The 26148-nt window shown below is 39.6% G+C and overlaps 1 protein-coding gene across 2 annotated transcripts in view; it reads right to left on the bottom strand.

Annotated features, from left to right (window-relative positions):
• Positions 1–5331: 5331 nt before the first annotated feature.
• snx17 (sorting nexin 17) overlaps positions 5332–26148 on the bottom strand; it is a 92635-nt gene continuing 71818 nt past the window's right edge. The window contains exons 12-15 of one of the 2 annotated variants that reach the window (XM_078542329.1): positions 16693–16770; positions 14771–14845; positions 11648–11689; positions 5332–7202 (exon numbers count right to left, since the gene is read on the bottom strand). In XM_078542329.1, the coding sequence (XP_078398455.1) occupies positions 7083–7202; positions 11648–11689; positions 14771–14845; positions 16693–16770 (315 nt within the window). In that variant the 3' untranslated portion in view covers positions 5332–7082. The remainder of the gene's footprint in view (positions 7203–11647; positions 11690–14770; positions 14846–16692; positions 16771–26148) is intronic. The other variant, XM_078542330.1, reaches the window with a different exon arrangement.

Genomic DNA, 26148 nt, shown 5'->3' with positions numbered 1-26148 from the left:
TACTGCAGCCATTTTATGAAAGCTGTGCGAACCTATCTAATATCTGTAACTCTTTGGATTTGGTTTCTTGTTTCGCCCAGAGGTTTCCTTGCACTTATCTGGTTCTGTTAAATCAACCAGAATGAGGAGTTGACACCTACCCCCCCGCAACCACCACCCCACCCCACCCCAAAAGTGAGTTGAAATAGAAAGAATGATATTTGAAACTGAATTATATCTGCAACAGGAGAACAATACAATAAAAGATATCCTGGATAATGCTCATAATACAGCAGACAAAATTTGCAGCTTCATTCACTCTCCCCAATAACTCTGTCATACACGTGTGCAAACATTCTGGTTAAAGGGTTTCACAATTTAGTATCCATGGTAATTACATTTTAAACTGTTAATAAAAAGTAATTTTCTACTCGAGTGTTTTCATAATCTGACAACTGGTGTCTACATTACATCCACAACAATTTTATAGGTATACTTTGAAACATCTTAGACTCCGAACACCAAAATATCAAAAAGAGTGAAAATTGATAGAAGAGAGCAAACTTTTAAAATATAAAAGGCATTAGTTATGGACTTCCTATGGTTTAAAAATGAAAGCTTAGTTTGGAAAAAAAATACTTTCAAAACTCGGGTTCTCGAATTAAGCAGGGGGTGGATTTGAAAAAAAACTTGTCAAATATAATTCCAAGAAATTTTTCCACTGTTATGAAAACTTCTTGTATGAGTAATGTTTCTATATGCCACACAATTCCTATTGAAACAATATTAAGCAGCTCCTTGCATGTGAACAAATCAGGTTTACTGGATAGCATCATTTATTCGTTGCTTTATGAACCAAGTATCCTGGATTAAAAAGCTGAGCACGGGTCAAATTCTGGTTTTGAAAAATTCTAAATTCCATTCCATTTTCTTTTCCTGAAGTTTGTTGCAGATGTAAAACAGACACCAAAACAATCAGAGAACAATTATTTAATTTCCATCACTGTTTGAATTATGAAGCAATAAATTCAGATGCTTTTTAATGAAAAGGCCAAAAAGTAATTAGCCTCAAATTTATTGATTGCTCTTATTGCACAAGCTGTTGTATCATTAGACTAGAAAGACATGTCTTAATGAATTAATTACATATCGTCTTTCGAAATAAGTATTTTGAAATTAAAATCCGTCTCCCAAAAACTAAATGGAAAACAATAAAATAGGATATCCAAATGATGGCAGAAGCATGCAGACAAAGCTGTTGCAGATCAGGCAAGTAGACTAACTTAAGGTGCCATGCTGTGACCTAAATTTCTGTTCATAACGCAGACATAATTAATGGATTTTATTTTGCCAAATCTTTCCTGTGTTTATGGAAATTGAAAACTTCTAAAGACATTATACATTCTAAAGTACAAAAATAGTTAGCTTATGCTATAGACTGCAATATAAAACATATGCTTCAATACGCAGAATATTAAAGGGACATTCCAAAGTACCTTGGAGCAACCATGCACTTAGCTGCAAGGCCTATCAGAAGTCTATGAGCGCATATCTAATTGCGCTAGATAATTGTAAATATCTTGTCTAAATGAATAAATGAAGTTCAAGTCTGAATGCATTAAAAGTCTTATTTTGCAAAAGCTGAATTATAGGACTTTCAACATTATTATAAGCACAAATACAAGTCTACATTTAAGGACAAAGCACAGATTGATTGCCTATGCCCTCCCACACATATGCCAAGAATAACCATAGAAAATACCTTATTTTATACAATCAAAGAGATTGAATTTCATAACTAAACTGGAATGCTTGTTAACACCTCTGTGGTGCATCAATACAATCAGAATATGAATCATCACCCAGAATTTAGTCCCTATAGATTACTATTATAAATGCAGCATCAAAACTCCTGGACCTTTCATGTAGGAATCCTACGTAAAGCACTTGCAGATTTAGGACCAGCAGGTTATAAGGCATTACTTCTGCTAAGTTTCAAAATACTTGATCGTTAATAATAATTGTGAAAAGGAAGACTGACCAATACAATCCATAATTGGTTGCCTAAACACCCAATTCCCTAGTTTTCAAAAAGTGGAAGCCGGTAGCTTCAGTGGACGCTTGGCCACAATTCTCTTTTTTTAAAAAGAGAAAAAATCTTTTGCATTTTTCAACAAATAGCAATGATCTCTAAATTTTGGTAAAATTGGACCATCTGATTTGCGGAGGACAAGAAATTCCATATGACCCATAAAAATGTACTTATTTACTAATTTCTTCATTGTTATAAAGCTCATCTGTGAACCAGTGGTAGCATTTTCAATATCAGGTGCGAGCAAAGAAATTACTACTGGTGTAAATTTCCAAAGGGGTTCTTCTGCTTGTCCACTGCAACTTGGAAGAGCCACAGAAACCACAGAAAAAAGTGACATTTCTTTTTGTCCAGGGTCACCACAGCTCTTCCTCTGATGAATGGCAATAACCACATGTAAATTCAACCCCCTGTCTTTTCCTAACAGGGGGGAAATTACCTGCTGGTATGGCACTAGTTCCAGTGAAATATCCTGGAAGGTGGTGAGCCGTGACACCTCATTTCTCTTCCCACTCCATCTACCCAATGATATTTATATTATACAACCATATCAAGGAATTAAAATCCTTTAAAGATAAGCTCTCCATTATCAGTCTTTTTTTATACTAATGGTAGGCAGAAAATGGTAAACAATAAAGCATCACAAGGGCATTTAGTACTAGTTTTTTGGAAACCTTTTAGGATGCAAGTATCACAGTTGTTACTATCAAGAATTTCTAAAGCAGACTGCCATTTCAGCTTTCTCCCTAGAAATGAGCAATTTTGACTAATATGTCAATTATATTTACCAGTACATCTCATCATAAAAGTTGAAAGATCCAAGAAACTGTTTATACCCTTGAACTTAATGCGTTTTCCTCTTTCCCTGCTCCATAAGCCCAAAATTGGGAAAAATGGTTAAAACTTGAGCTGTAATACACTCATGATTCCCTTTGCCATGGAACTGAGGAGTATCTGATTGTTAGGCAAGAGCTCATGTAACCATTGTACACACATTAAGCAATGCAAGGTTTATTAAAATTAAAGCCATTTAAGGATGAAAAAGCAAATGCCATTAGGATAAACATCAATAGAAGTCTCATTTTTACTGTGCATTTTACTTGGTGTTCACAAATTATTTCAGTAGTAGTCACCAGAAGAGACAATTTCTCAAATCTTAGCAATTAAAATTTTGGTCTTGAATTATGGAGCCAATGACTACATTGAAATTTAATTAAATCTCATCCACAGAGATGCAGAAAATATTAATACATTTGGAAATATAAAAACCATGGGAAAAAGTAGCCTTTTGTGTTGCAGGGCCAACATACATATAAGCTGAAACAAAATCAGAAAATGCTGGAAAAACTCAGCAGGTCTAACAGCATCTGTGGAGAGAGAAACAAAGTTGACGTTTCAAGTCTGTATGACATACGGACTCGAAACATCAACTCTGTTTCCTCCACAGTTGCTGTCAGACCTGAGCTTTTTTCCAACATTTTTTGTTTTTGTTTCAGATTTCCAGCATCTGCAGTATTTTGCTTTTACTATACAGCAAAGCTGTGTTGCATGCTTCCAACAGGAACAATTTCAATGTTCATGTGAAATTTATGCAATGATAATGGCCTGGAGATGCAATGAAAGATGAATACTACTTTAGTTGCACTTTTAAAGTTTTAATTTATAACTTCCATATTTACATTTCTCCAGTACACTTTCAGTTTTGATGAAAGCTCAAAGTTACACATATGTGAGTTGCCCTGCCTAGTAAAGTAGAACTTGATTTTTGTATTTTTACCACTTTCAATGTTTGACAGAACTTATTGCAAAATTATATAAATAATTGGGAACCAACCATTACTAAAATTATTTGAGCCGAAGTCTTGGTTATTCCTACAAATCTGTTCACTGAGTTGACAGCCATTGAAATGTACAGAGATGTGAGAATTTTAAGCTCAGTATCACGATTTCAGGTCGAACCACACAAAAGGTGACTTTTTTAAAAAAAAACTGTAAAGATGGTTTAAAGGCAGGTTCTGAACTGTACAATTTGTATAAGAAAATTAAATGTTAAAGTCCTCCTTTCTCAAGTGTAACCTACTGTAAATGTATTTTAGTATTATGATTATAGTATCCTTTCGTCTGATTGGATTCCAGGATTGAAGGGCTTGAAAAGTTCCTTCTATATATTTTCCAGCACGTTTTGCTTGCAGAGTGCCAAGCACTCTAATTGCTGATAGATATAATAGGAAACTAATGCAAAAGAAGCTATAGCACTTCATTGGAAGCCTGATATAATTTATGACATTTTCTAGAAATATCACGCACTGCATAGATAACAGGTACAGATATCATGCTGTGCTCTGAAAATAGTGACTTACGGTAGAAAACATTAAATAAAAGCAAAACTGAAAATTGAGTCAATTTTCTAAAACTATTGAGTACAAGTCTGACCATGGTGTGATCTAAACAGGTCTTGACCAGTCATATTCACCACAGTAATAATTAGACAGATCTGTGTAACTGTGTTCCATCTTTTGGGAAAAAAACAACCCCCCCACCCTCCCCTGGGCAAAAAATTGTCAAAGCTACAATGTTAGAATCCTCTCCAGGAAAAGAATTTGTGGAAAAGTCTGTAATGCCAACTAATACATGCACAGTAATGTCATAATAAGTCATCTCCACATTGCATCAGATTTTACTTTTGATCATTTATTTTATGTTCCAGTTTTGTTGTTACGTGTTTTAATTCAACACTCTTCCTAACAATTCTATATTTTTGTTTTTTTCTTCTATTAAGATGCACAATTCATAGTTATCCCTTTACCACTGTATTCATGGAGATGAATACTACAATCACTATTTTCTGGACACCATAGAGATAGCTGAACAACACCTGATTTATTGTTCAATAATTATCAAAGTTCAAAATTATCTGTCAAAATTTTACAGGATAACTAATCAATGACTGGAATCAAGGCAACACAAGGTTTATGAATATAGTTGTATAGGCTTCAATTATTTTTCTTTGGGCTACTTAAAATGGCTTCTGATCCTAACAAAGTTAAAATTAAATAAAAGGCATCAAAAAAATTTGGCACCAATGTTACAAATTGTATTAAGTAGCTTCAGGAGTAGGGAAGGGGTATTCTAGAAAGGCGTGGTCTAATATTTGTTAATACTATGATTGATATCAGCAAAGTACAGTACCATTACCAAATGCTAGTATGAAAGAATGACACAGCATTAAACAGCTGTTCAACTAACAAAGGACTTCAGGGTTTTCAAAGCATATGCATTTATTTTTCTCAGACAGGTGGACAGCCAGTGACTGTCAGGATTGGTCAACAGCTGAATTATTGAGGACATCCTCAATAGATGCTTCATCTTGGTAAAAGATGAAACACACTATTTTTAGGAACAAAAGTGAACTGACTTTTACTAACTTATTCAACAGTATCATACTTGCACATGTACTTACGTGGTCAATATTAGCCAGCTAAGAATCAGTCCTCCAGTACCAATGTATACATAAGTTATTGCTTTAAACACTCATAACAGTATAGACAGATTGCGTTACTGAGAAGTAGTGATCTCAACATCATTTTCAAGAGGATGGATGTATTCATTAGAACAATGGTGAGTTAATTTTTAAAAAAAATTCACAGCTGACTCCACATCATTAATAATCTACCAGCAAGCATGGACCAAATAATTCACAGTGGAAGTATGGTAAAATCAAACTCTGTTCAGTTGTTCAGTTTGGTACTATAGTTCCAAATATTAATATTTAGGAAAGGGATAAATAAACATGTGCAACTTCTTTTTATATCTTTCATTGGCCAACAGTGCAATGCTGAGGGTTTCAGCAGAATTTAAGCATTCTGCCTGTTGCAGTACTGTGTGTAAATAATATTTGATCAATTGTTTGTTACAATTCTGCTTAAAATTGCTACTGAACTGCTTTGGTTTTCCATGTACCTTGTTCTGAAGAGCAGATGTTGTACAAACAGGACTAAACTAGTGAGACCATAGGGAAAGCATATTGGCATACAAGCTTGTACCAGAAAGACGGTTAAAATAATTCAACCCTTCTTAAAAAAAATAGGATCAACACTTTGTGGCCGACTCAGTGAATGAGACAGTTACTTAGATTCAGCCTCCAATCTTCTGCAGTGGAAGTAGGGACTGAGGACCAAAATTAAATCAAAGTAACTGAACAGATTTACTTGTGCAAGTATAATGTCAGGTCACTAAAGTGGAATTGTAGATGTATTATTGCGTAGATAAACATTTAATGAATTTATACCTATGGAAATCTGATGTGACACCAGGCGGTAAGCCATCAGCATAACATACAAGTATTGCAATGAAGAGCTAACAAAGCCATTTTGATCTTGCATTGAAATTACAAGATCACACTTGAGAACCAAGGTGTAGTAATTTTACCACACAATGACCACTAATGGAAGCAGGCTAAGCTTTTCTATGCAACTTGGGTTACCTTTAAGCAGTCAACATGGTGCTATTCATCTAAAGAAAATCTTTAGTTTCTACGTTAGCTGGGTGCTCTGGTTTGGCAACAAGGTATTTTGTGAAACCACTGCTGTAATTCTGTAAACAAGTTAGTGTCACCATTTGTTTTAGGTTACCATTCATTTTAGGTATAAGACATTACAACTAGCTCCAGTCTGCAACTACAGTTTTTAGGTATTATTCAGAAATACTGTTAAATTTCATTGATATTTTGTGTAAACATAAGTGGACCTTACGAATTTTCAAAAGAAATTTGAATCATTGTGCAAAATACTCTAGTAAACGATAATTTGGTGTTAATCATGATCATAAACAAAAGGTCATGACTCTTTACCCTTGTTGCTACTTGACATGTGTCATAATCCATGATGACGCCTTCCGAACAGCAGTCATGGTTCAATCCTTCTAGTTAAATTCTGTGCAAACTGATCAGATGCAAGTGCAAGATTTCTGCTTTGCTCCAGGCAGTCACTAGAATGGTTCACCTGACAAAACTTCACAAATCATCATCGCCGATTCCCTCAAAGGCATAGTTACCATGGAAGTCATTAGCACTGACGTCATTGGAGGAATTAGATGTGCCGATTCCTCGGATGCTAACGGAAGACAGCTTACTCTGCAAGATGAGCACAGAAGCTCAATGAATAAAATGTTTCAGTTGACAAGAATCAGTTAAAAATATTTAATACTATTAAAATATTTTATGCCCGCAGAAGCTAATATTGAGATTTTGGTAAACTGAATTAACTAAGTAGTTAAAGGATTGAGTGTGTAATGGATTGGAACAGCATTTTGTTATCTTTGTAGTACAGAACTTGAATATTGCTGAAAAGAGAAGCATGTTGCTGAAGCTTTTCATCTTGCACTGATCAAACAAACGCAAGAATGCCAAATTTCAAATGATCACAACAATTTATACCACAGGAGAAAAGGGGTGCTGATTGGTTGGTCAATCTACTCTAATTGGCCAAGGTGTTGCCATAGAGAAAGTGATGGGAAACTATAGGCTCATGCCTATGCTGGCTCTTTGAAAAGCTTATCCAATCTAGTTCCATATTCCAGCTTTTTTCCACATACCTGTAAATTAGCCCTTGGGTATAAGTACATGTTCAATTACCTTTTGAAAGTTCCTATGGAATCTGATTCCATGATTCTTTAAGGTAGTGCATTCTGGATACAAACATACACATGTATGAACGTACCAATTAGGAGCAGTAGGCCATTTGGCCCCTCGAGCGTGCTCTGATAAGATCATAGCTGATCGGATTGCAGCCCCAACTCTAACCCCTATACCGTTTGACTCCCTTGTCAATCAAGAATCTAACTCAGCTTTAAAAATATTCACTGCTCTCTGGGGTAGAGGTTTCCACAGACCAACAACCTTCGGAGAAATTTTTTTCCTCATCTGCATCTTAAATGGAAGACCCCTTATTTTTAAACTGGATCCCCTAGTTCTAGTCTCTCCCATAAGGTGAGACATTCTCTCAGCTTCCACCCTGTCAAGTCCCCTCAGGATCTTATATGTTTCAGTAAGATCACCTCTTATTCTTCTAAACACCATTGGATAAGGCTTAACCTTTCCTCTTGAAGATAAACTCTTCATCCCATGAATCAGTTGAGTGAACTTTCTCTGAACTGCTTCTAATGCAATTACTCCAGATGTGCTCTCACCAACGATCTGTACAACTGTACAAAACTTCCTTACTTTTATATTCCATTTCCCGAGCAATAAATGACAACATCCCACCTGTCTTCCTAATCACTTGTAACTGCATATTAACGTTTTGAGATTCATGTACCAGGACATCCAGGTCCCTCTACACCGTAGGGGTCTGATCTCTCTCCATTTAAATAATATACTACTTTTCTATTCTTCCTGCCAAATTGGTCAAGTACACATTTTCCTACATTATACTCCATCTGCCAAGTTTTTGCCCACTCACTTAACCTATCTAAATCCCTTTGTAGACTCTTTATTGTCCACCTCACAACTTACTTTCCTACACCTTAACAAGATCTTTACCTTTTGTGGAACAAAACTGACTTCTCTTTTGCCAAGTATATTAAATCTGTGACCTCTAGTAACCAATTCACTTACCATATTGAACAGATTCACCCTGCTTGCTCTATCAAAACCCCTGAATTTTGAATACCTCCATTAAGCGTCCCCATAACCTTCTTTGCTCTGAGAACAATCCCAATTTCTTAAGTATCTTTACATAACTATTATCCCAGCAAATCTCCTCTTCCAAAACTGTGGTGCCCAGAATTGTACATTTCTTCTTTATAGACAGTCCCTCGAGATTGAGGATGACTTGCTTCTACTCCAGTTTGATAGGTTCAGAAATGGCTGATAAGTCCAATACATGATCTGCAGATTCTGCCAAATGTGGGGCAATGGTACTTGAAGGGTTGGGTAGATAGGTTGTTCGGAAGTTTGTGTGCTCCATCTGACACCCTGACTTCATCTCTGCACATTCCCAAAGTCTCTGTGTTAAGCGCCTTCCCGAATGAGCCCGCTCCATTTTGGTCAGTCACAAGCCAGGGTCTCCCAGGAGTTGGCGGGTGTGTTTGAATTCTTCAGGGATGCTTTGATAATATTCCTAAAGCGTTTCTGCTGTCCTCCTGGGAGTCGCCTGCCTCAACTGAGTACAGAGTAGAGCAGTTGCATCAGGGATTTGGTGTCAGGCATCTAAGCTGGCTTTGAGTGATTAGTGCCTTGATACTGGTCAAGTTGGCTTGGGAGAGGATGCTGCTGTTGGACCCCCTTTCTTGCCACTGGATTTGGAGGGTCTTGCAAAGGCAGCGCGGGTGGTACTTCTCCAGTGCTTCGAGATGCTTGCTGTAGGTCATTCAAGTCTCCGAAGCATACGGGAGCACAGAGATCACTGCCGTCTGGTAAACCATGACTTTTGTCTCAATTTTGAGATCCAGGATTGTACACAATACTTCAGCCGAGGTCTAACTGGTGATTTGTAAAGGTTTAGCATAACTTCCATGCTTTTGTATATAATGCCCCTATTAACAAAGCCAAATAACACATGCTTTCTTAACCAGCTTACCAACTTGCCCTATTAACTTAAAGAGCCCTGTACCCCAAGATCCCTATGCTTCTGCACCCCTCACAATTGTACAGTTTAAATTATACTGCCTCTCCATGTTGTTCCTTCAAATGTGCATCACTTCACACTTATCCGTATTAAACTGCATCTGCCACATGCCTACTCATTTCACCAGCCTACACCCTCCTGAAGCCTGCCACTATCCTGTCTACTATTTACTGCATTGCCAAGTTTTGCATCATCCATATATCTCGTAATTATACTCCTAATTCCTCAGTCTAGGCCATTTATAAATATGAAAGCAATAGCCCTAATACCGGGGACTCTATTCCATACTTCCTCTAGTCAACAACCATTAATTCACCAGTATACTCTGGTCCTATCTCTTTGACAATTATGGTTTGATTCAGAGGGCGGAGAAATGACAAATGGAATTCAATCCAGAAAAGTGCAAAGTAATAAATTTGGGGAGGGCAAACAAAGCAAGGGAATACTCAAATGGGAAGTTATGGAGAGGGATTGAGGAAGTGACAGACCTTGGAGTGCATGTCCACAGGTCCTTGAAGGTGACAGGACAGGTGGACAAGGTGGTCAAGAAAGCATATGGAATGCTTTCCTTTATTGGGCAAGGTATTCAATACAAGAGCAGGGATGTAATGAAGGAAGTGCATAAAACGCTGGTTAGGCCACAGCTGGGATTTTGTGTACAGTTCTGGTCATCACATTACGGGAAGGATGTCATTACTCTGGAGGGAGTACAGAGGAGCAGAAGAATGTTGCTAGGGCTTGAAAATTGCAGCTATAAAGGAGAGATTGGATAGGCTAGGGTTGTTTTCCTTAGAATAGAGATGGCTAAGGGGTGACCTAATTGAGGTGTACAAAATTATGAGGGGCCAAGATAGGGTAGACAGGAAAGACTTGTTTCCCCTAACTGAGGGGTCAATTACCAGGGGCATAGATTTAAGGTGATTAGTAGAAGGATTTAGCGGGGACATGAGGAAAATCTTTTTCACCCAGAGGTTGGTGGGTGCCTGGAATTCACTGCCTAAGTTGGTGGTTGAAGCTGAAATGCTCAACTCATTTAAAAGGTACCTGGATCTGCATCTGAAGTGCTTTAACCAGCAAAGCTATGGACCAGGTGCTGGAAAGTGGAATTAAAATGAGCCACTAGTTTCCTTTTTCTCTTTTTTGACTGGCGCAGACACGATGGGCTGAATGACCTCTTTCTGCACTTTAACTTTTCTTTGGCTCTATGTACCTACTGTCCCTTTAATTCCATGTGTTTCTACTTTTGCCACAAAAGACAAAATGTGGTACTTTATCAAATGGTTTTTGAAAGTCCATAGATACAACATTTATACAGTATCTTTATCAACCTTCTCTATGGAAAGAACACAATCAGGTTCATCAGGCATTGCCTTTAACAAATCTACGTCAGCAGTTCCTTAACTCATGCCTCTCCAAGTGGGAATAAATTTTGTCCTTGACAATGGTCTCTAGTAGTTTTCCCAACACTGATGCAGAAAATGTATTACACTTAATGCAGAAAAACTGTCCATTAACCTACTTCCCTATTTTTCTCCTTCAGTCTTAAATGATATTCTGAATAGGTGCACTGTGAAAGAGTACAGAACGATTCTATTGATAACCTACTCATCCATAAGAGGAAAAAGTGCAATTTGAAACTTAACGAAATGTGATCCACCACCCCCACACCTCAGTGGGTTTGCCTTTTTAATGCTCATCAATAGGTGGTGTCTGCATTATAGTCAAATTATATAGAGAATAAGAATATGAATTATCATTAACATGCAAATCATGCATTCTCCAAAAAAGCAGCAACCATGCAGGTGGTTGCTTAATCCAAATGCAGGCCTTTTACATTAAGTCGACAGAACTTTGTTTAGGCATCAGATCATCTAAACAAAACAAGGCAAAAAAAAGTTAAGTTTACAATATAAAATCCTAATTTTAAATCAGCTTGAACAGTTTTACTCACCGAGAGCTTGACAATGGGTTCTCTGTTTGAATCAGGAGAATCCTAGAGAAACATCAAATGGTCATTCCCTTAGCAATTTTAAGTGCTGCATCTATTTATGTTTGAACAAAGTGCAACAACACTGATTTCACAATTTACTTCAAGGAAATACTAAAAGTCCAGGCAATGTTACTGCATCAGTGATTGCTGATGCTTTTTTCAGTTTATTTTGCAAAGTTAGTGGATGAAAGACTAGCAAATTATATTAATTAGGTCAAAACCATAAGATTAATTATGGAACCCCATAAATAGTTTATGCAGTCACCACATCTCAGTGAAGACTAAGCTCTGCTTGGATGGAGTCCTCAAATATGTTGTTCTTCTAACACCAGAGACAAGGATGAGACCAGTAATTTTATACAAAATGAATTAATCTATTATTCATTATGTTGTTGCTTCCAAAGTCTGTGTTTATCTTCCCTGCAACTCCATATTTGAATTTCTCCAATCAGGTGTCCGCTCTGCCACAGTACTGAAATTGCTCTTATCAAAGTTACAAATGACATCCTGTTTGGCTATGACAAAGGTAAACAAACACTCCCTCCTCATCCTGTCTGCAATGTTTAACACGGTTAACTACAACATCCTCCCCATATGTGTCTCACTGCGCTCACACCTGCTTTCATTTTTATCTATCAAAACAGAGAATCACCTGCAATTGCTTCTCTTTCCACTCTAATGTCATGATCTCTGGCATTCCCCAGGGTCTATCCTTGGTTCCCTCTGTATCTGAATGCATGCAGCTTTCGTAACAAGATGGACGAATTGATAGCACAAATAGAAATAAATGGATATGATTTCATAGCCATTACTGAGGCGTGGTTGCAAAGTGACCAAGGCCACAAGCTAAAAGGAGGATAGGAAAAAAAAAGGACAAGGAGGTGGGGTTGCTTTGTTAATAAAAGATGAGAACAATACAGTCATGAGAAATTATCTTGGCTTGGAAGATCAAGCTGTAGAATCAGTTAGGGTGGAGATAAGAAATAGCAAACTAAAATCGTCACTGTTGGAAGCAGTTTATAGGCTCCCTAACAATAACTACATTGTAGGATAGAGTATCCATCAAGGAATAATGGGGACTAAGAAAGGAACCACAATAATCGTGGGCAATTTTAATCTTCATGCAATTTGGACAAGTTCATAAGAGTACATTCGGGACAGATTCTTAGAACAATACATTCTGGAACCAATCAGGGAACAGGCTATTTTAGAGCTAGTAATGGGAGAGACAGAGGATTAGTTAATGGTCTCATAGCAAAGGATCCTCTGGGCAAGAGTGGTCATAGTATATTAGAAGTTCACATCCAGGTTTAGGGTGAGAAACTTAGGACTGAAACTAGTTTCGCAAACTTAAATAAAGGCAATTACAAAGGCAAAGTTGGTTACAATGGACTGGTAAAATAGGTTAAAAGGTAAGATGGTAGATAAACAGTGGAAGATATTTAAGGAGATACTTCAAAGCTCTCAAAGACAGATTCTCTAGAGAAAGTAAGACTCTAAAAGAAGGGTGTACCATCCGTGGTTAACTAAGGAAATTAAGCATGTTGTTAAATTGAAAGAAAAGGCGTACAATGTTGTGATGATTATTGATAGGCCAGAATATTGGGAACATTTTATAAACCAGCATAGAATGACTAAAAAAAGAGGGAGAACTTAGAATGAGTGTAAATTAACAAGAAACAAAAACAGACAAGAAAAGCTTCTACAAGTATATAAAAAGGAAAAGAGTAGCTGAAGTAAACGTTGATCCCTTAGAGGATGAAAATGGAAAAATAATGGGGAATAAGGAAATGGCAGAGACCTTGAAGAAATATTTTGCATCTGTCTTCACTGTGGAAGACATAAAAAGTCCCTCTGGTAGAAAATCAAGGGGTAAAAGGGAGAGAGGAACTCAAAACAATCACTATTACTAGAAAAAAGTGCTAGGTAAACTAAATGGGACTAAGGGCTGAAAGGCCCCTTGGACTTGATGGCCTAAATCCCAGATTGCTAAAAAAAATTGCTGCAGAGATAGTGGATGCATTGACTGTAATCTTCCAAAAATCTCTAGATTCTGGAAAAGTCCCAGTTACCTTTATTTCAACTCACTCCTGGACGGCCTCTTACATCTACCCTCCATAATCTTGAGGTCATCCAAAACTCTGCTGCTGTGCCCTTACTCGCACAAATCCTATTGACCACATCCAGCATTATCCTCTTTGATCTACACTGGCTCCCAGACAAGCAATGCCTCAACATTAAAATTCTCACCCCTGTTTTCAAACCCCTCTATGGCTTTACCCCTCCCTACCACTATAGTTTTTTCCAGCCTCCCCGACAATTTGCACTCCTCTAATTCAGATCTCTTGAGCATCCCTGATTTAAATTGCTCCACCTATGGTGGCTGCCAAGGTCCTAAAATTCTGGAATTCTCCACTTTGCCTAATTTTTCTCCATGACGCTGCTTAAAAGCTACCTCTTTGCCCAACCCTTTGGTCATTTGCCCCAATATCTCATGTGGCTCAGTGTCAAACTTTGCTTTATAATGCTCCTGTGAAATGCCTTGGAAAATTTTAGTACATTAGAGACACTATGAAAATGTAAATAGCTGTTATTAGCCACCTGGGATACAAGATGTTTTTTTTAAAAAAACATTCTATACCATTAAAAACCACAGGTTTACAGACAATTGGTAAGAGTTGATAGTTTCAGAACAACAGCTGACTAGGTTGCATTCCAGAATGTATTGGGGGGGAGGGGGGGGATATGGGAAAAAAGTTAAGGAGCCCTTGAGATTTCAAGCAAAAATGCACATAGAGGGGGAATTGGGAAAAATGTTATATTTAATTTTGAAATTAAGGGTTAGATTTAACAGAGCTGTTTTTGATGGATATGATGCAGGCAGGGGCTCTGTATGCACATAACGTGGGACAGGAGTTACCAAAATTATAATAAAAAGCCCCACTTGTGTCATCAGCTTTTTGCATTGCAGATCAATGCCTCCTAGTAGTTGTTGATCCCAGGACAGACCATGGGCCATTCAATCCTCCATGGTTACCCAACTTACTGAAGAGGAAACAAAACTGCAAGGTAAAATGTTCTAACCAGAAGTGGAGGGGATTTCACAGCTTGCTGGCTGTCTGACTGGCGTAATGCACCATTCATACGCTTCTTCAGCATCTACAGGTTGATGAAAAAAAATAGAAAAAATTAGAAATGCAAATGCCTGTTAGTTCTGATAGAACACTCTCCACTTGTCTGGATGGGTGGAGCGCACACAGAGTAAGCCCTATATCCAGAGCAAGCCACTGACTTGACTGGTGCCCCAAGGAGGTAGTAGTTAACGGATGTTTTGTAGGCTGGAGGAAGGTTTGTAGTGGAGTTCCCCAGGGGTTAGTGTTAGGACCTTTGCTCTTCCAAATATATATTAAAGGCCTAGACGTTGGTGTACAGGATCCAAATTCAAAATTTGTGGACAAAACTAAATTGGAAGTATTGTGAACTGTGAGAAGGGTAGCACAGAACTTCAAAAGGATATAGACATGTTGGTAGAATGGATGGACAAGTGGCAGATGAAATTTAATGCAGAGAAGCGTGAAATTATTCATTCCGGTGGGAGGAATGCAGAGATACAATATAAAATACAGGGTACAATTCTAAAGGGGTGCAGGAGTATAGGGACTTGGGCATATATGTGCATATTGAAGGTGGCAGGACAGGATGAAAGAGCATCCTTGGCATAGAGTACAAAAACAAGAAAGGTATAGAACACTGAGTTGGCCTCAGCTGGAGCATTGCATCCAGTTCTGGGTACCACACTTTAGGAAGGATGTGAAGGCATAACAGTAGTGGAGAAAAGAGTCACGAGAATGGTTCCAGAGGTAAGGAACTTCAGTTACATAGATAGATTGGAGAAGTGGGATTGTTTTCCTTGGAGAAAAGGGTTGTAATGTATTCATGCATTTGGTAGATGTATTCAGTCACGAGGGGGTCTGGAGAGAGTATATCGGGAAAAACTGATTGTATTAGTGGAAGGATCAAGAAAGGAGGGCACAGATTTAAGGTAATTGGCAGAAGAAGCAATGCGACGTGAGAAAAAAGCTTTTTCATAGCGCGTGTGTGCTTGAGGCAGGTTCAATCGAGGCATTCAAGGGGAAATTGGAATATTATCTGAAAAGAAAGAATATGCAGGGCTATTGGGAGGTGAGGGAAAACCAGCACAGACACAACAGGCCAAATGGGCTCCTTATGTTGTAAGCATTCTGTGTTCTACCAGCTTAAACCTCTATTCCCTATACCACAGGTGTACCTAACTACAGGATATGCTGATTGACTCACCATGGGTTTCCTTGGCATTCCCTCCCAAATAAGCAAACTCCACCATAGAAGAACAAGTGCAGCAGGTGGATGGAAATACCATCACCTCCAGGCATCACCATGACTTGGACATATCACCATTCCTTCCTCATTGCTGGGCTAAATTCGAAAACTCTATCTAACAGTGTTGCTGTGGTTCAAGTCCAGCCATCACCTGATCCTGGGCAACTTGGGATGGGTAATAAACAATGACATCCATATCCCAAGAATGAATCAAAAACTTCTCACACACTCACCCGCCCTCCACCTCCCTCATTCACACACACTCACCCTCTCTCTCTCACAGAGACATATGCACACTCTCCTCTCTCTCACACACTGCACTAAACTTTGATACATCACAACTGCAGCACCTGCGTTTTTAAAGTGTTATGCCATTTACTGTTAGGATCAATCTTTTTCTGACAAAGCTCCTGTGAAGTGCCTTGGGAAGTTTTACCAAGTTATAAACACTATATAAATGCAAGTTGTTGGTGCTGATGCAGGTCAATATTCACAATATTCAAACTGTCTCAGTGGACAACAATAAAGTGCTGCACTTCTTCCATCAATGCATGGATCATAATATCGCACACCTGGAGTGTGGGATAGATTATTGTTTAAAATTCATGAGCCCCTGACCTAACAAACATAAAAATAATTGAATTCACCTTCTTTATGTTGCCACCTGATTTCTTCACCATTAGCTCATCCACCATTGCTTGCAAAGAAATACTCATCATTATTGCCTAATTTAAAGAAGAAACATCAGTCAGAACAGATTTCAGCAGCATATTAAATTTCCATATTGTTGCATGTGATGTTTGGTGTTTAAGACAGAATCATACATTGGAGCGTTATAGATTGCAGACAGCGCCCAGCAGGTGCTGAAAGCAAGAAAATTCTGGTGAGCAATTGGCTCTGAATGCTTCTGCATAAAGTGGCCGATCCAAGACAGCATCAGCATAGACCTGTACGAAGTTCATTTGTCTTTAAGGTGGTTCTGGATGTAGGAAAAATGGACTTTTAAAACATGCCAAGCTCTGGGAAAACTAAAGGCCGATACTAGATTTCTGGGTAGCTGATCCAACACTGGGGAATAAGGTGAACAAAAAAATTCCTAGAATCAGCAGCTGTTTCTAGTTGCCAGTTCTTAGAAAACAGAGTTCTATGAAGGTTACTTAATAAACGGGTCATATGCTGCCTGGCCAGATAAGGAACATCTGGGAGTGTCACCAAGAAAAACTATATCTTGCTTAATTATATCCGGCCTTGGTAGATGAATTAAACTCAATTAAATCATACTTAGCATATATCTATTTAAAATGCATGGCTTCAGACTCAACTCAGGCAGCGAAAAGCCAAACAATAAAGCAGGTAGAACATGAGCCAGACTTTTAAGAAATTAAGTGTATAAGCAATTGTGTTTTTGACACACTCACTAAAAATGATTTCCCAATTCAAGGGAAGGTTTTAGAAGAAAGGGTATTGAAGACTTCACAAAGTCAAAGGAAAGGATGGGAATTAAAGAAAGCATATCAAATAAAATTTATTTTGAGAAAGGTAAACATTGTTAAGATGACAGCTCAGGAAACGAGGGCAGAGATAACATATTTGCAAGGCTGGATGGACGCACACGACGACAGAATGAAGGAAGAAATGTGATGATAAGGATGGAGTTCAACCCTGCAGTTAAGCTCAACGGCGTTCCAAAGGGAGGCAGATTACCAAACTCTACAACTAACCTCAGAAGCACAAGCTTATATGTTTGTTAGTGTCACCAAGGGGTAGTCCTGTTGTTAAAGCTGTTAAAATATCAGCAAGGAATCTAACTGTAAACGTAACCTTGCTAACTTCATAAAAGAGATTTGACAGTTGTGCTAAAAATGAAGGAAAGTAGGTGGAGAGAAACTATTGCCATTAACAGAAGGATCAAGATCCAGAAGACACTGATTTAAAAAACACCAAGGGCAACTTAAGGAAAAACGTTTGCTTTTAAAAACGCAGCAAGTGTTTACAATCTGGAATGCACTGACCTAGAGTGCAGTTGAAGCAGATTCAATTGTGGCTTTCAAAAGGAATTGGATGAGTGCCTAAAAGAGAAAAAAATTGTAGCACTCTCGGTAAAGTGAGGGGGAGTTAGATTATTTGAGTTGCTTTTGCCGAGAGCCAACATGGATAGATGACATGGGCCAAATGGTCTCCTTCAGCGCTGCAACCATTCTATGAGATGATGTAAATATTGACCATAAGTACTACGAAGCAAATCCTAGTTAATGGTGAGATACTGCAATATACTTCCGTTTTTAATGTCTTAAACTCATCAGCCAGTATCTGCCAGAGTACTTCGCGAATTCCCAATGCTTAATCGTATGGTTGAATTAACGTTGCTTTGAGGCACTGGCAGTGTTATAGATCATGAATTTCTGTATTTGAAAGTCTGACAGGGAGCAGTAAACTACATCACTCACTACTGCATCTTTGTAGTGAGTCGCTTGGTTCATACTCCTGTTAATGTATTTTGAACAGGATAATATTTAAAGTATGCTAAATTTAAGTAGCCTTTAATAAGCTTAGGTGTCGCAGATAAACCTCCTGCCAATTCATTTATGTGGAATTCATGTGAAATTGTTAACCATTAATTGATACTTTGATTTTAACTTTTAATATTCCTTGTATTAATTATGATTTACTGTTCCTAGTATTATGATGGATCTAGAAGGCAGGAGGGGGGTGGAATTATTAAAAAAAAAACTATTATGTAGTCAAAAGTTAACACATCCTTTGGGCGCCCTAAACACTTGTTATTATGCAGACAGAAAAATCCTACTGGTGTGTTTAAAATTCAGTAATTGTCAAAATCCTACTGTATCAGCCACAGAGCAAGTTAACAGTATGAGTGATTTCTGAAGTTTGTGGCATAAAATACATACAGTATGGCTCCAGTAACTTTTTTTTTCAGTTTACTTTGTATGAACCATGGTAAATAAGATGCCTGGATATGCTTAGAGAATATTTGGGCCAGGTGCTCTCAACCTTTTGGCTTCTGAGTCCGCCACTCCCCTTCGTTATAAGACTTCCATAGAGCTACAATGAAAAATATTTTTCTGTATTAAATTTAGCTATATAATTAAACATGCATACCTATTATTTTTGTTTTACTTAATGTTCAACTTGTTGCTGGTACCAAGCATCAACTATCAATTCCAATGCTGGTCACACTCAGCAAGTCAGGCAGCATTGGTGGGGAAAGAGAAATAGTTCATGTTTCAGGTCGATGAGGTTTCATCAGAACTGGTCATCAACCTGAAACTTTAACTCCATTTCTTGCTCCACCTGCTCAGTGTTTTCCACCTCTTAATAGACCATAAGACGCGGGAGCAGAAATAGGCCATTCGGCCCATCAAGTCTGATCTGCCATTCAATGAGACCATGGCTGATCTGATAATCCTCAACTCCACTTTCCTGCCCTGTCCTCACAACCCTTGATTCCCTTACTGATTAAAAATCTGTCTATCTCAGCCTTGAATATACCTAATGACTCAGCCTCTACAGCCTTCTGCAGTAAAGAATTCCACATATTGATTACCCTCAGAAGAAATTCCTTCTCATCTCTGTATTAAATGGGTGTCCCCTTACACTGAGATTATACCCTCTGGTCCTTGACTCTCCCACAAGGGAGTGTGTTTTTAAGTTTCACATTTACAATATCCACAGTATTTTGCTTGCTATGTAGACATGCTTGTACTTCAGATCTTAAAAGCACAATAGTCCTTCCTGTCCCTAAGAAAGATTGTATGTGGAACTTTACATATGGAAATCAAAACAGCAACATGAAAGGGGATAAAGTTATAAAATGAAACTATGATCTGTGAATCTCAAGCATGAGGAGGGAATCACACAGGTTGGTTAAAACTTGTGACTTATTGACAATTAAACATCTCTTAGTGCATTGAGAGGGGCTACAACCCACCTCACTTCTTGATGATAAACTTGACACCCACCAATGCCCTAAATTCTTTCCAACTGCCCATTTCCAGCCGTAAAAGCGGCCCAACCACCTGAAGATCAAAGCATCCGATAATGGGCACTCAAGACAATAGCGTCTCCCGGACCCAAGCTTAAGCCTAGTGCCAAACAGTTTTTCTCGAGCCCTGCTGAGGCCTGGCTCATTTGCCAGTTACAAGACAATTACAAGGATATGAAGACAAAATTGGCTAAAGTGCAGTGGGAAAATAGATTACAAGGTTAAGTAGATAAGCAATGGCACACATTTAAGGAGAGTTCATAAATCTTAAAGATATAACCTATTGAAAAAGGGCAGCGACGTGAGGAGGATGGTATCAAATTTAAATAAAAGACATTCAATGTAGGGCAGATTACTGGCAGGCCGGATTGTAATCTTCCAAAATTCCCTAGATTCCAGAATGGTTCAAGTGGTTTCAAAAACCACAAGTGCAACTTTCCTATTCAAGAAAGAAGGGAGACAGGAAACAGGAAACTATAGGTCAGTTATCCTAACATCTGTCACTGGGAAAATGTTGGAATCCCATTATTAAGGAAGTAGTAGCAGGACATTTGGAAAATCATAACACATTCAAGCAGAGTCAACATGGTTTTATTAAAGTGAAATCGTGTATGACAAATTTATTAAGAGCTCTTTTAAGCAGGGTGGATAAAGGGGAACTAGTAGATGTGGTGTATTTAGAATTCCAAAAGGCATTCGATAAGGTAGCATATAAAAGGTTACTGCACAGGATAAGAACTAATAGTTATAAGTTATATAATAGTTATATTAATAGTTAATAAGAACTAATAGCGGTCTCCTCTACATTGGAGAGACCAAACGTAAACTGGGCGACTGCTTTGCAGAACACCTGTGGTCTGTCCGCAAGAAAGACCCAAACCTCCCTGTCGCTTGTCATTTTAACACTCCACCCTGCTCTCTTGCCCACATGTCTGTCCTTAGCTTGCTGCATTGTTCCAGTGAAGCCCAACGCAAACTGGAGGAACAGCACCTCATCTTCCGACTAGGCACTTTACAGCCTTCCGGACTGAATATTGAATTCAACAACTTTAGATCTTGAACTCCCTCCTCCATCCCCACCCCCTTTCCGTTTCTTCCCCCTCCCTCTTGTTTTTTCCAATAATTTATATAGATTTTTCTTTTCCCGCCTATTTCCATTATTTTTAAATCTATACCTGTAATGCCCTGTCAGTCTTTCCACCCCACCCCCACTAGAGCTGTACCTTGAGTGTCCTGCCATCCATTCTTAATTAGCACATTCTCTTAGATAATATCACTACCTTTAACATGTCTTTGTTCCTTTGTCTGTGACATCTTTTGATTATCTGCTCCTATCACTGCTTGCTTGTCCCTACTACCACCCCCGCTCCCCCCAACTTCTCTCCCCCCACCCCCCACCTTAAACCAGCTTATATTTCACCCCTCTCCTAACTTTACTCAGTTCTGCTGAAGGGTCATGAGGACTCGAAACGTCGACTCTTCTTCTCCGCCGATGCTGCCAGACCTGCTGAGTTTTTCCAGGTAATTCTGTTTTTGTTAAGAACCAATAGTGCTGGGAGTAATATATTAGCACGATAGAGGGTTGGCTAACGAACAAAAAAAAGTCGGGATAAATGAGTCATTTTCAAGTTGACAAACAGTAACTAGTGGGGTGCCGCATTATCAGTGCTGGTGCCTCAATTATTTACAATAATTCTGCTGATGGTACAAAGATAGGTGTGAAAGGAAGTTGTGACGAGAAGTCAAAGACGTTGCAATGGGATAGGACAAGTTTGGTGAGTGGGCAAAAATTTGAAAGATGGAATATAACGTGGGAAAAAGCGAGGTTGCTTGCTTGCTTTGAAAAAGTGACATCACAGGAAAGCTGTGACCTGATTGGCTGGTAGGATATCTGCACCAAATTTGAAAATAAAACACTGCAAAGCTAATTAATAAATGAATTATCTAAGTCGAGATGGCTGGGCAGGTGACGTGCTGTAGCTGTATGATGAGGGAGTTGGCAGATCCCATTGCGTGCCACAGTGACCACATCTGCAGTAAGTGTTGGTTGCTGGAGGAACTCCGGCTCAGAATTGATGAGTTGGAGTCCGAGCTCCGGCACACCCAGGAGGGGAAGAGTTACCTGGACGCTTTGTTTCAGGAGGCGGTCACACCCAGTAGATTAAGTACCTCAAGTTCGGTCAGTGGTCAGGGTCAGCAGGGTGTGACTGCAAGTGAGGCAGGTAGAGGGATTCTGTGTTCAGGAACAGAGAAGCCTCAGCTCTTGACCTTGTCCAACAGGTACGAGGTACTTACTCCCTGTGTGGATGAGGAACAGGGCTGTAGGGAGGATGAGCCAGCTGACCACGGCACTGTGGCACAGGAGGCCATTCAAGAGGGGGGAGCAAAAAGACAAGTGGTAGTTGTAGGGGATTCTATAATTAGGGGAATTGATAGCATCCTTTATAAGCAGGATCGAGAGTCCCGCATGGTATGTTGCCTGCTCGGTGCCAGGGTGAGGGACATCTCTGACCGGCTTGAAAGGATATTGGAGAGGGAGGGGGAAGGATCCAGTTGTTGTGGTCCACGTCGGGACAAATAACATAGGTAAGACTAGGAAAGAGGAACTGTTTGGGGATTATCAGGAACTAGGAACTAAATTAAAGAACAGGTCCTCAAGGGTTATAATCTCCGATTACTATCCGAGCCACATGCAAATTGGCATAGGGACGCGAGAATAAGGGAAGTAAACACGTGGCTAAAGGAGTGGTGCGGGAAAGAGGGTTTCCATTTCGTGGGGCACTGGCATCAGTATTGGAACAGGAGTGATCTGTATCGTTGGGATGGTCTCCACCTGAACCGATCTGGGACCAATGTTCTAGCGAAAAGGGTAAATAGGGTGATCAACAAGACTTTAAACTTGAAAGTGGGGGGGGAGGGAAGGGTAAAACTCCAAGAAGTATGACTAATGGGAAACAAAGCAGCAGGTTAGCATGTGGGGGGGGGGGGGGGGGGGGTGGATTCAACTTCATGGAAAATTATGAAAAAACTGAAAAGAAAGGAGAGCCCAGGAGTGGCTATTAAAGTCCCCAGAACACAAAATAGGACTGAGTGTTTGGAAAGGGCTAGGAATCTAACTTCAAACACATCAGATAAAGGGACGACAATGAGAAAGGGGACGGGAAATACAGGACTGAAGGTGTTGTACCTGAATGCACGCAGTATACGAAATAAGGTAAATGAGCTTGTGGCGCAGATTGAAATTGGCAGGTATGATGTGGTGGGAATCACAGAGACATGGCTGCAAGGGGATCAAGACTGGGAGCTAAATATCCAAGGATATACGTCCTATTGAAAATATAGGCAGGTTGGCAGAGGGGGTGGGGTTGCTTTGTTAGTAAGAAATGAAATTAAATCGATAGCAAGAAATGACGTAGGGTCAGATGATGTAGAATCTGTGTGGGTAGAGTTGAGGAACCGCAAAGGTAAAAAAAACCATAATGGGAGTTATATACAGGCCTCCGAACAGTAGTCAGGATGTGGGGCACAAGATACACCAGGAGATAGAAAAGGCTTGTAAAAAAGACAAGGTTACAGTGATCATGGGGGTTTTCAATATGCAGGTAGACTGGGAAAATCAGGTTGGTATGGATCTCAAGAAAAGGAATTTGTAGAATGTCTATGAGATGGCTTTTTGGAGCAGCTTGTGGTTGAGCCCACTAGGAAACAGGCAATTCTAGATTTAGTGATGTGTAATGAGGCAGATTTGATAAGGGAGCTTAAGGTGAAGGAACCCTTAGGAGGAAGTGACCATAATATGATAGAATTTACCCTGCAATTTGAGAGGAAAAAGCTGGAATCAGATGTAACGGTATTACAGTTGAATAAAGGCAACTACAGAGGCATGAGGGAGGAGCTGGCCAGAATTGACTGGGAGATGAGCCTAGCAACCATGGCTGACAAGGGAAGTCAGGGACAGCATAAAAGCTAAAGAGAAAGCATACAATGCGGCGAAGAGCAGTGGGAAACCAGGGGATTGGGAAGTCTACAAAGAGCAACAGAGGACAACTAAAAAAAAATAAGGAGGGAGAAGATTAAATATGAGGGTAAACTAGCCAGTAATATAAAAGAAGATTGCAAGAGTTTTTTTTAGATATATAAAGGGTAAGAAAGAGGCAAAAGTGGACATTGGGCCACTGGAAAATTATGCTGGAGAAGTAGTAGTGGGGAACAAAGAAATGGCGGAGGAACTGAATAGGAACTTTGCGTCAGTCTTCACGGTGGAAGACATGAGTAACATCCCCAAAGTTCAAGAGAGTCGGGGGGCAGAGGTGAGTATGGTGGTCATTACCAAGGAGGTGCTAGGAAAACTGAAAGGTCTGAAGGTGGATAAATCACCTGGGCCAGATGGATTACACCCCAGAGTTCTGAAGGAGATAGCTGAAGAGAGTGTGGAGGCGTTAGTGGTGATCTTTCAGGAATCACTGGAGTCAGGGAGGGTCCCAGAGGACTGGAAAATCGCTAATGTAACCCCCCTGTTTAAGAAGGGAGTGAGGCAAAAGATGGGAAATTACAGGCCGATTAGCCTGACCTCAGTCATTGGTCAGATTTTAGAGTCCATTATTAAGGATGAGATTTCAGAATACTTGGAAGTGCATGATAAAATCGGGCAAAGTCAGCATGGTTTCATCAAGGGGAGGTCATGCCTGACAAATCTGTTAGAATTCTTTGAGGAGGTAACGAGTAGGTTAGACAAAGGAGAGCCAATGGATGTTATCTACTTGGACTTCCAGAAGGCCTTTGACAAGGTGCCGCACAGGAGGCTGCTCAATAAGATAAGAGCCCATGGTGTTAGAGGCAAGGTACTAGCATGGATAGAAGATTGGCTGTCTGGCAGGAGGCAGAGAGTGGGAATAAGGGGGTCCTTCTCAGGTTGGCGGCCGGTGACTAGTCGAGTTCCGCAGGGGTCAGTGTTGGGACCACAACTTTTCACTTTATACATTAATGATCTAGATGAAGGAACTGAGGGAATCCTTGTTAAGTTTGCAGATGATACAAAGATAGGTAGAGGGACAGGTAGTATTGAGGAGGCAGGGAGGCTGCAGAAGGATTTGGACAGGTTAGGAGAATGGGCAAAGGAGTGGCAGATGGAATACAACGTGGGGAAATGTGAGGTCATGCACTTTGGTAGGAAGAATAGAGGCATAGACTATTTTCTAAATGGGAAGAGAATTCAGAAATTTGGAGTGCAAAGGGGCTTGGGAGTCCTAGTCCAGGATTCTCTTAAGGTTAACTTGCAGGTTGAGTCAGTAGTTAGGAAGGCAAATGCAATGTTGGCATTTATTTCGAGAGGACTAGAATATAAAAGCAGGGATGTGCTGCTGAGGATTTATAAGGCTCTGGTCAGACCACATTTAGAATATTGAGAGCAATTTTGGGCCCCGTATCTCAGGAAGGATGTGCTGGCCCTGGAGAGGGTCCAGAGGAGGTTCACGAGAACGATCCCTGGAATGAAAGGCTTAACATATGAGGAACGTTTGAGGACTCTGGGTCTATACTCGATGGAATTTAGAAGGATGAGGGGGATCTGATTGAAACTTACAGAATACTGAAAGGCCTGGATAGAGTGGACGTGGGGAAGATGTTTAATCTAACAACCTGTTCTGAACTTTACTCACATTTTGACAGTTGTGACAAATTTTACCACAACAGCTCAGACAATCCACAATATTCTAAAAAAAAAAGCCAACTTACTCTATCTCTCAACCTTGGTGGACCTCGAAAAATTCCAGGGTCCGGATACGCATCTTTGCCAAAAACTAATCGCTTCTTCCTTGGGTCATACCCAATTTGTGTACCAAGTTTTGTTGAAATCCAGCCATTAGTTTTTGTGATATATTGTTTACAGAAAGGCAAACAAACAAGGGCGAAAAACATTACCTCCACCCACCCACAGGGGCAGAGGTAATTAGGAAGGCAAATGGAATGTTGGCCTTTATTGCAAGGGGTATGGAGTAGAGAAGTCTTGCTACAACTGCACAGGGTATTGGCGAGTGCTGTACCTCTGACTTCTCGTCACAACTTCCTTTCACACCTATCTTTGTATCATCATTGGTCTCCT

The sequence above is a fragment of the Cetorhinus maximus genome, chromosome 5, assembly GCF_964194155.1.
Source record: "Cetorhinus maximus chromosome 5, sCetMax3.hap1.1, whole genome shotgun sequence".
NCBI classification, from domain to species: domain Eukaryota; kingdom Metazoa; phylum Chordata; class Chondrichthyes; order Lamniformes; family Cetorhinidae; genus Cetorhinus; species Cetorhinus maximus.
The sequence above is the reverse complement of the archived record's forward strand: the minus strand, read 5'-3'. Positions and strand labels throughout refer to the sequence as shown.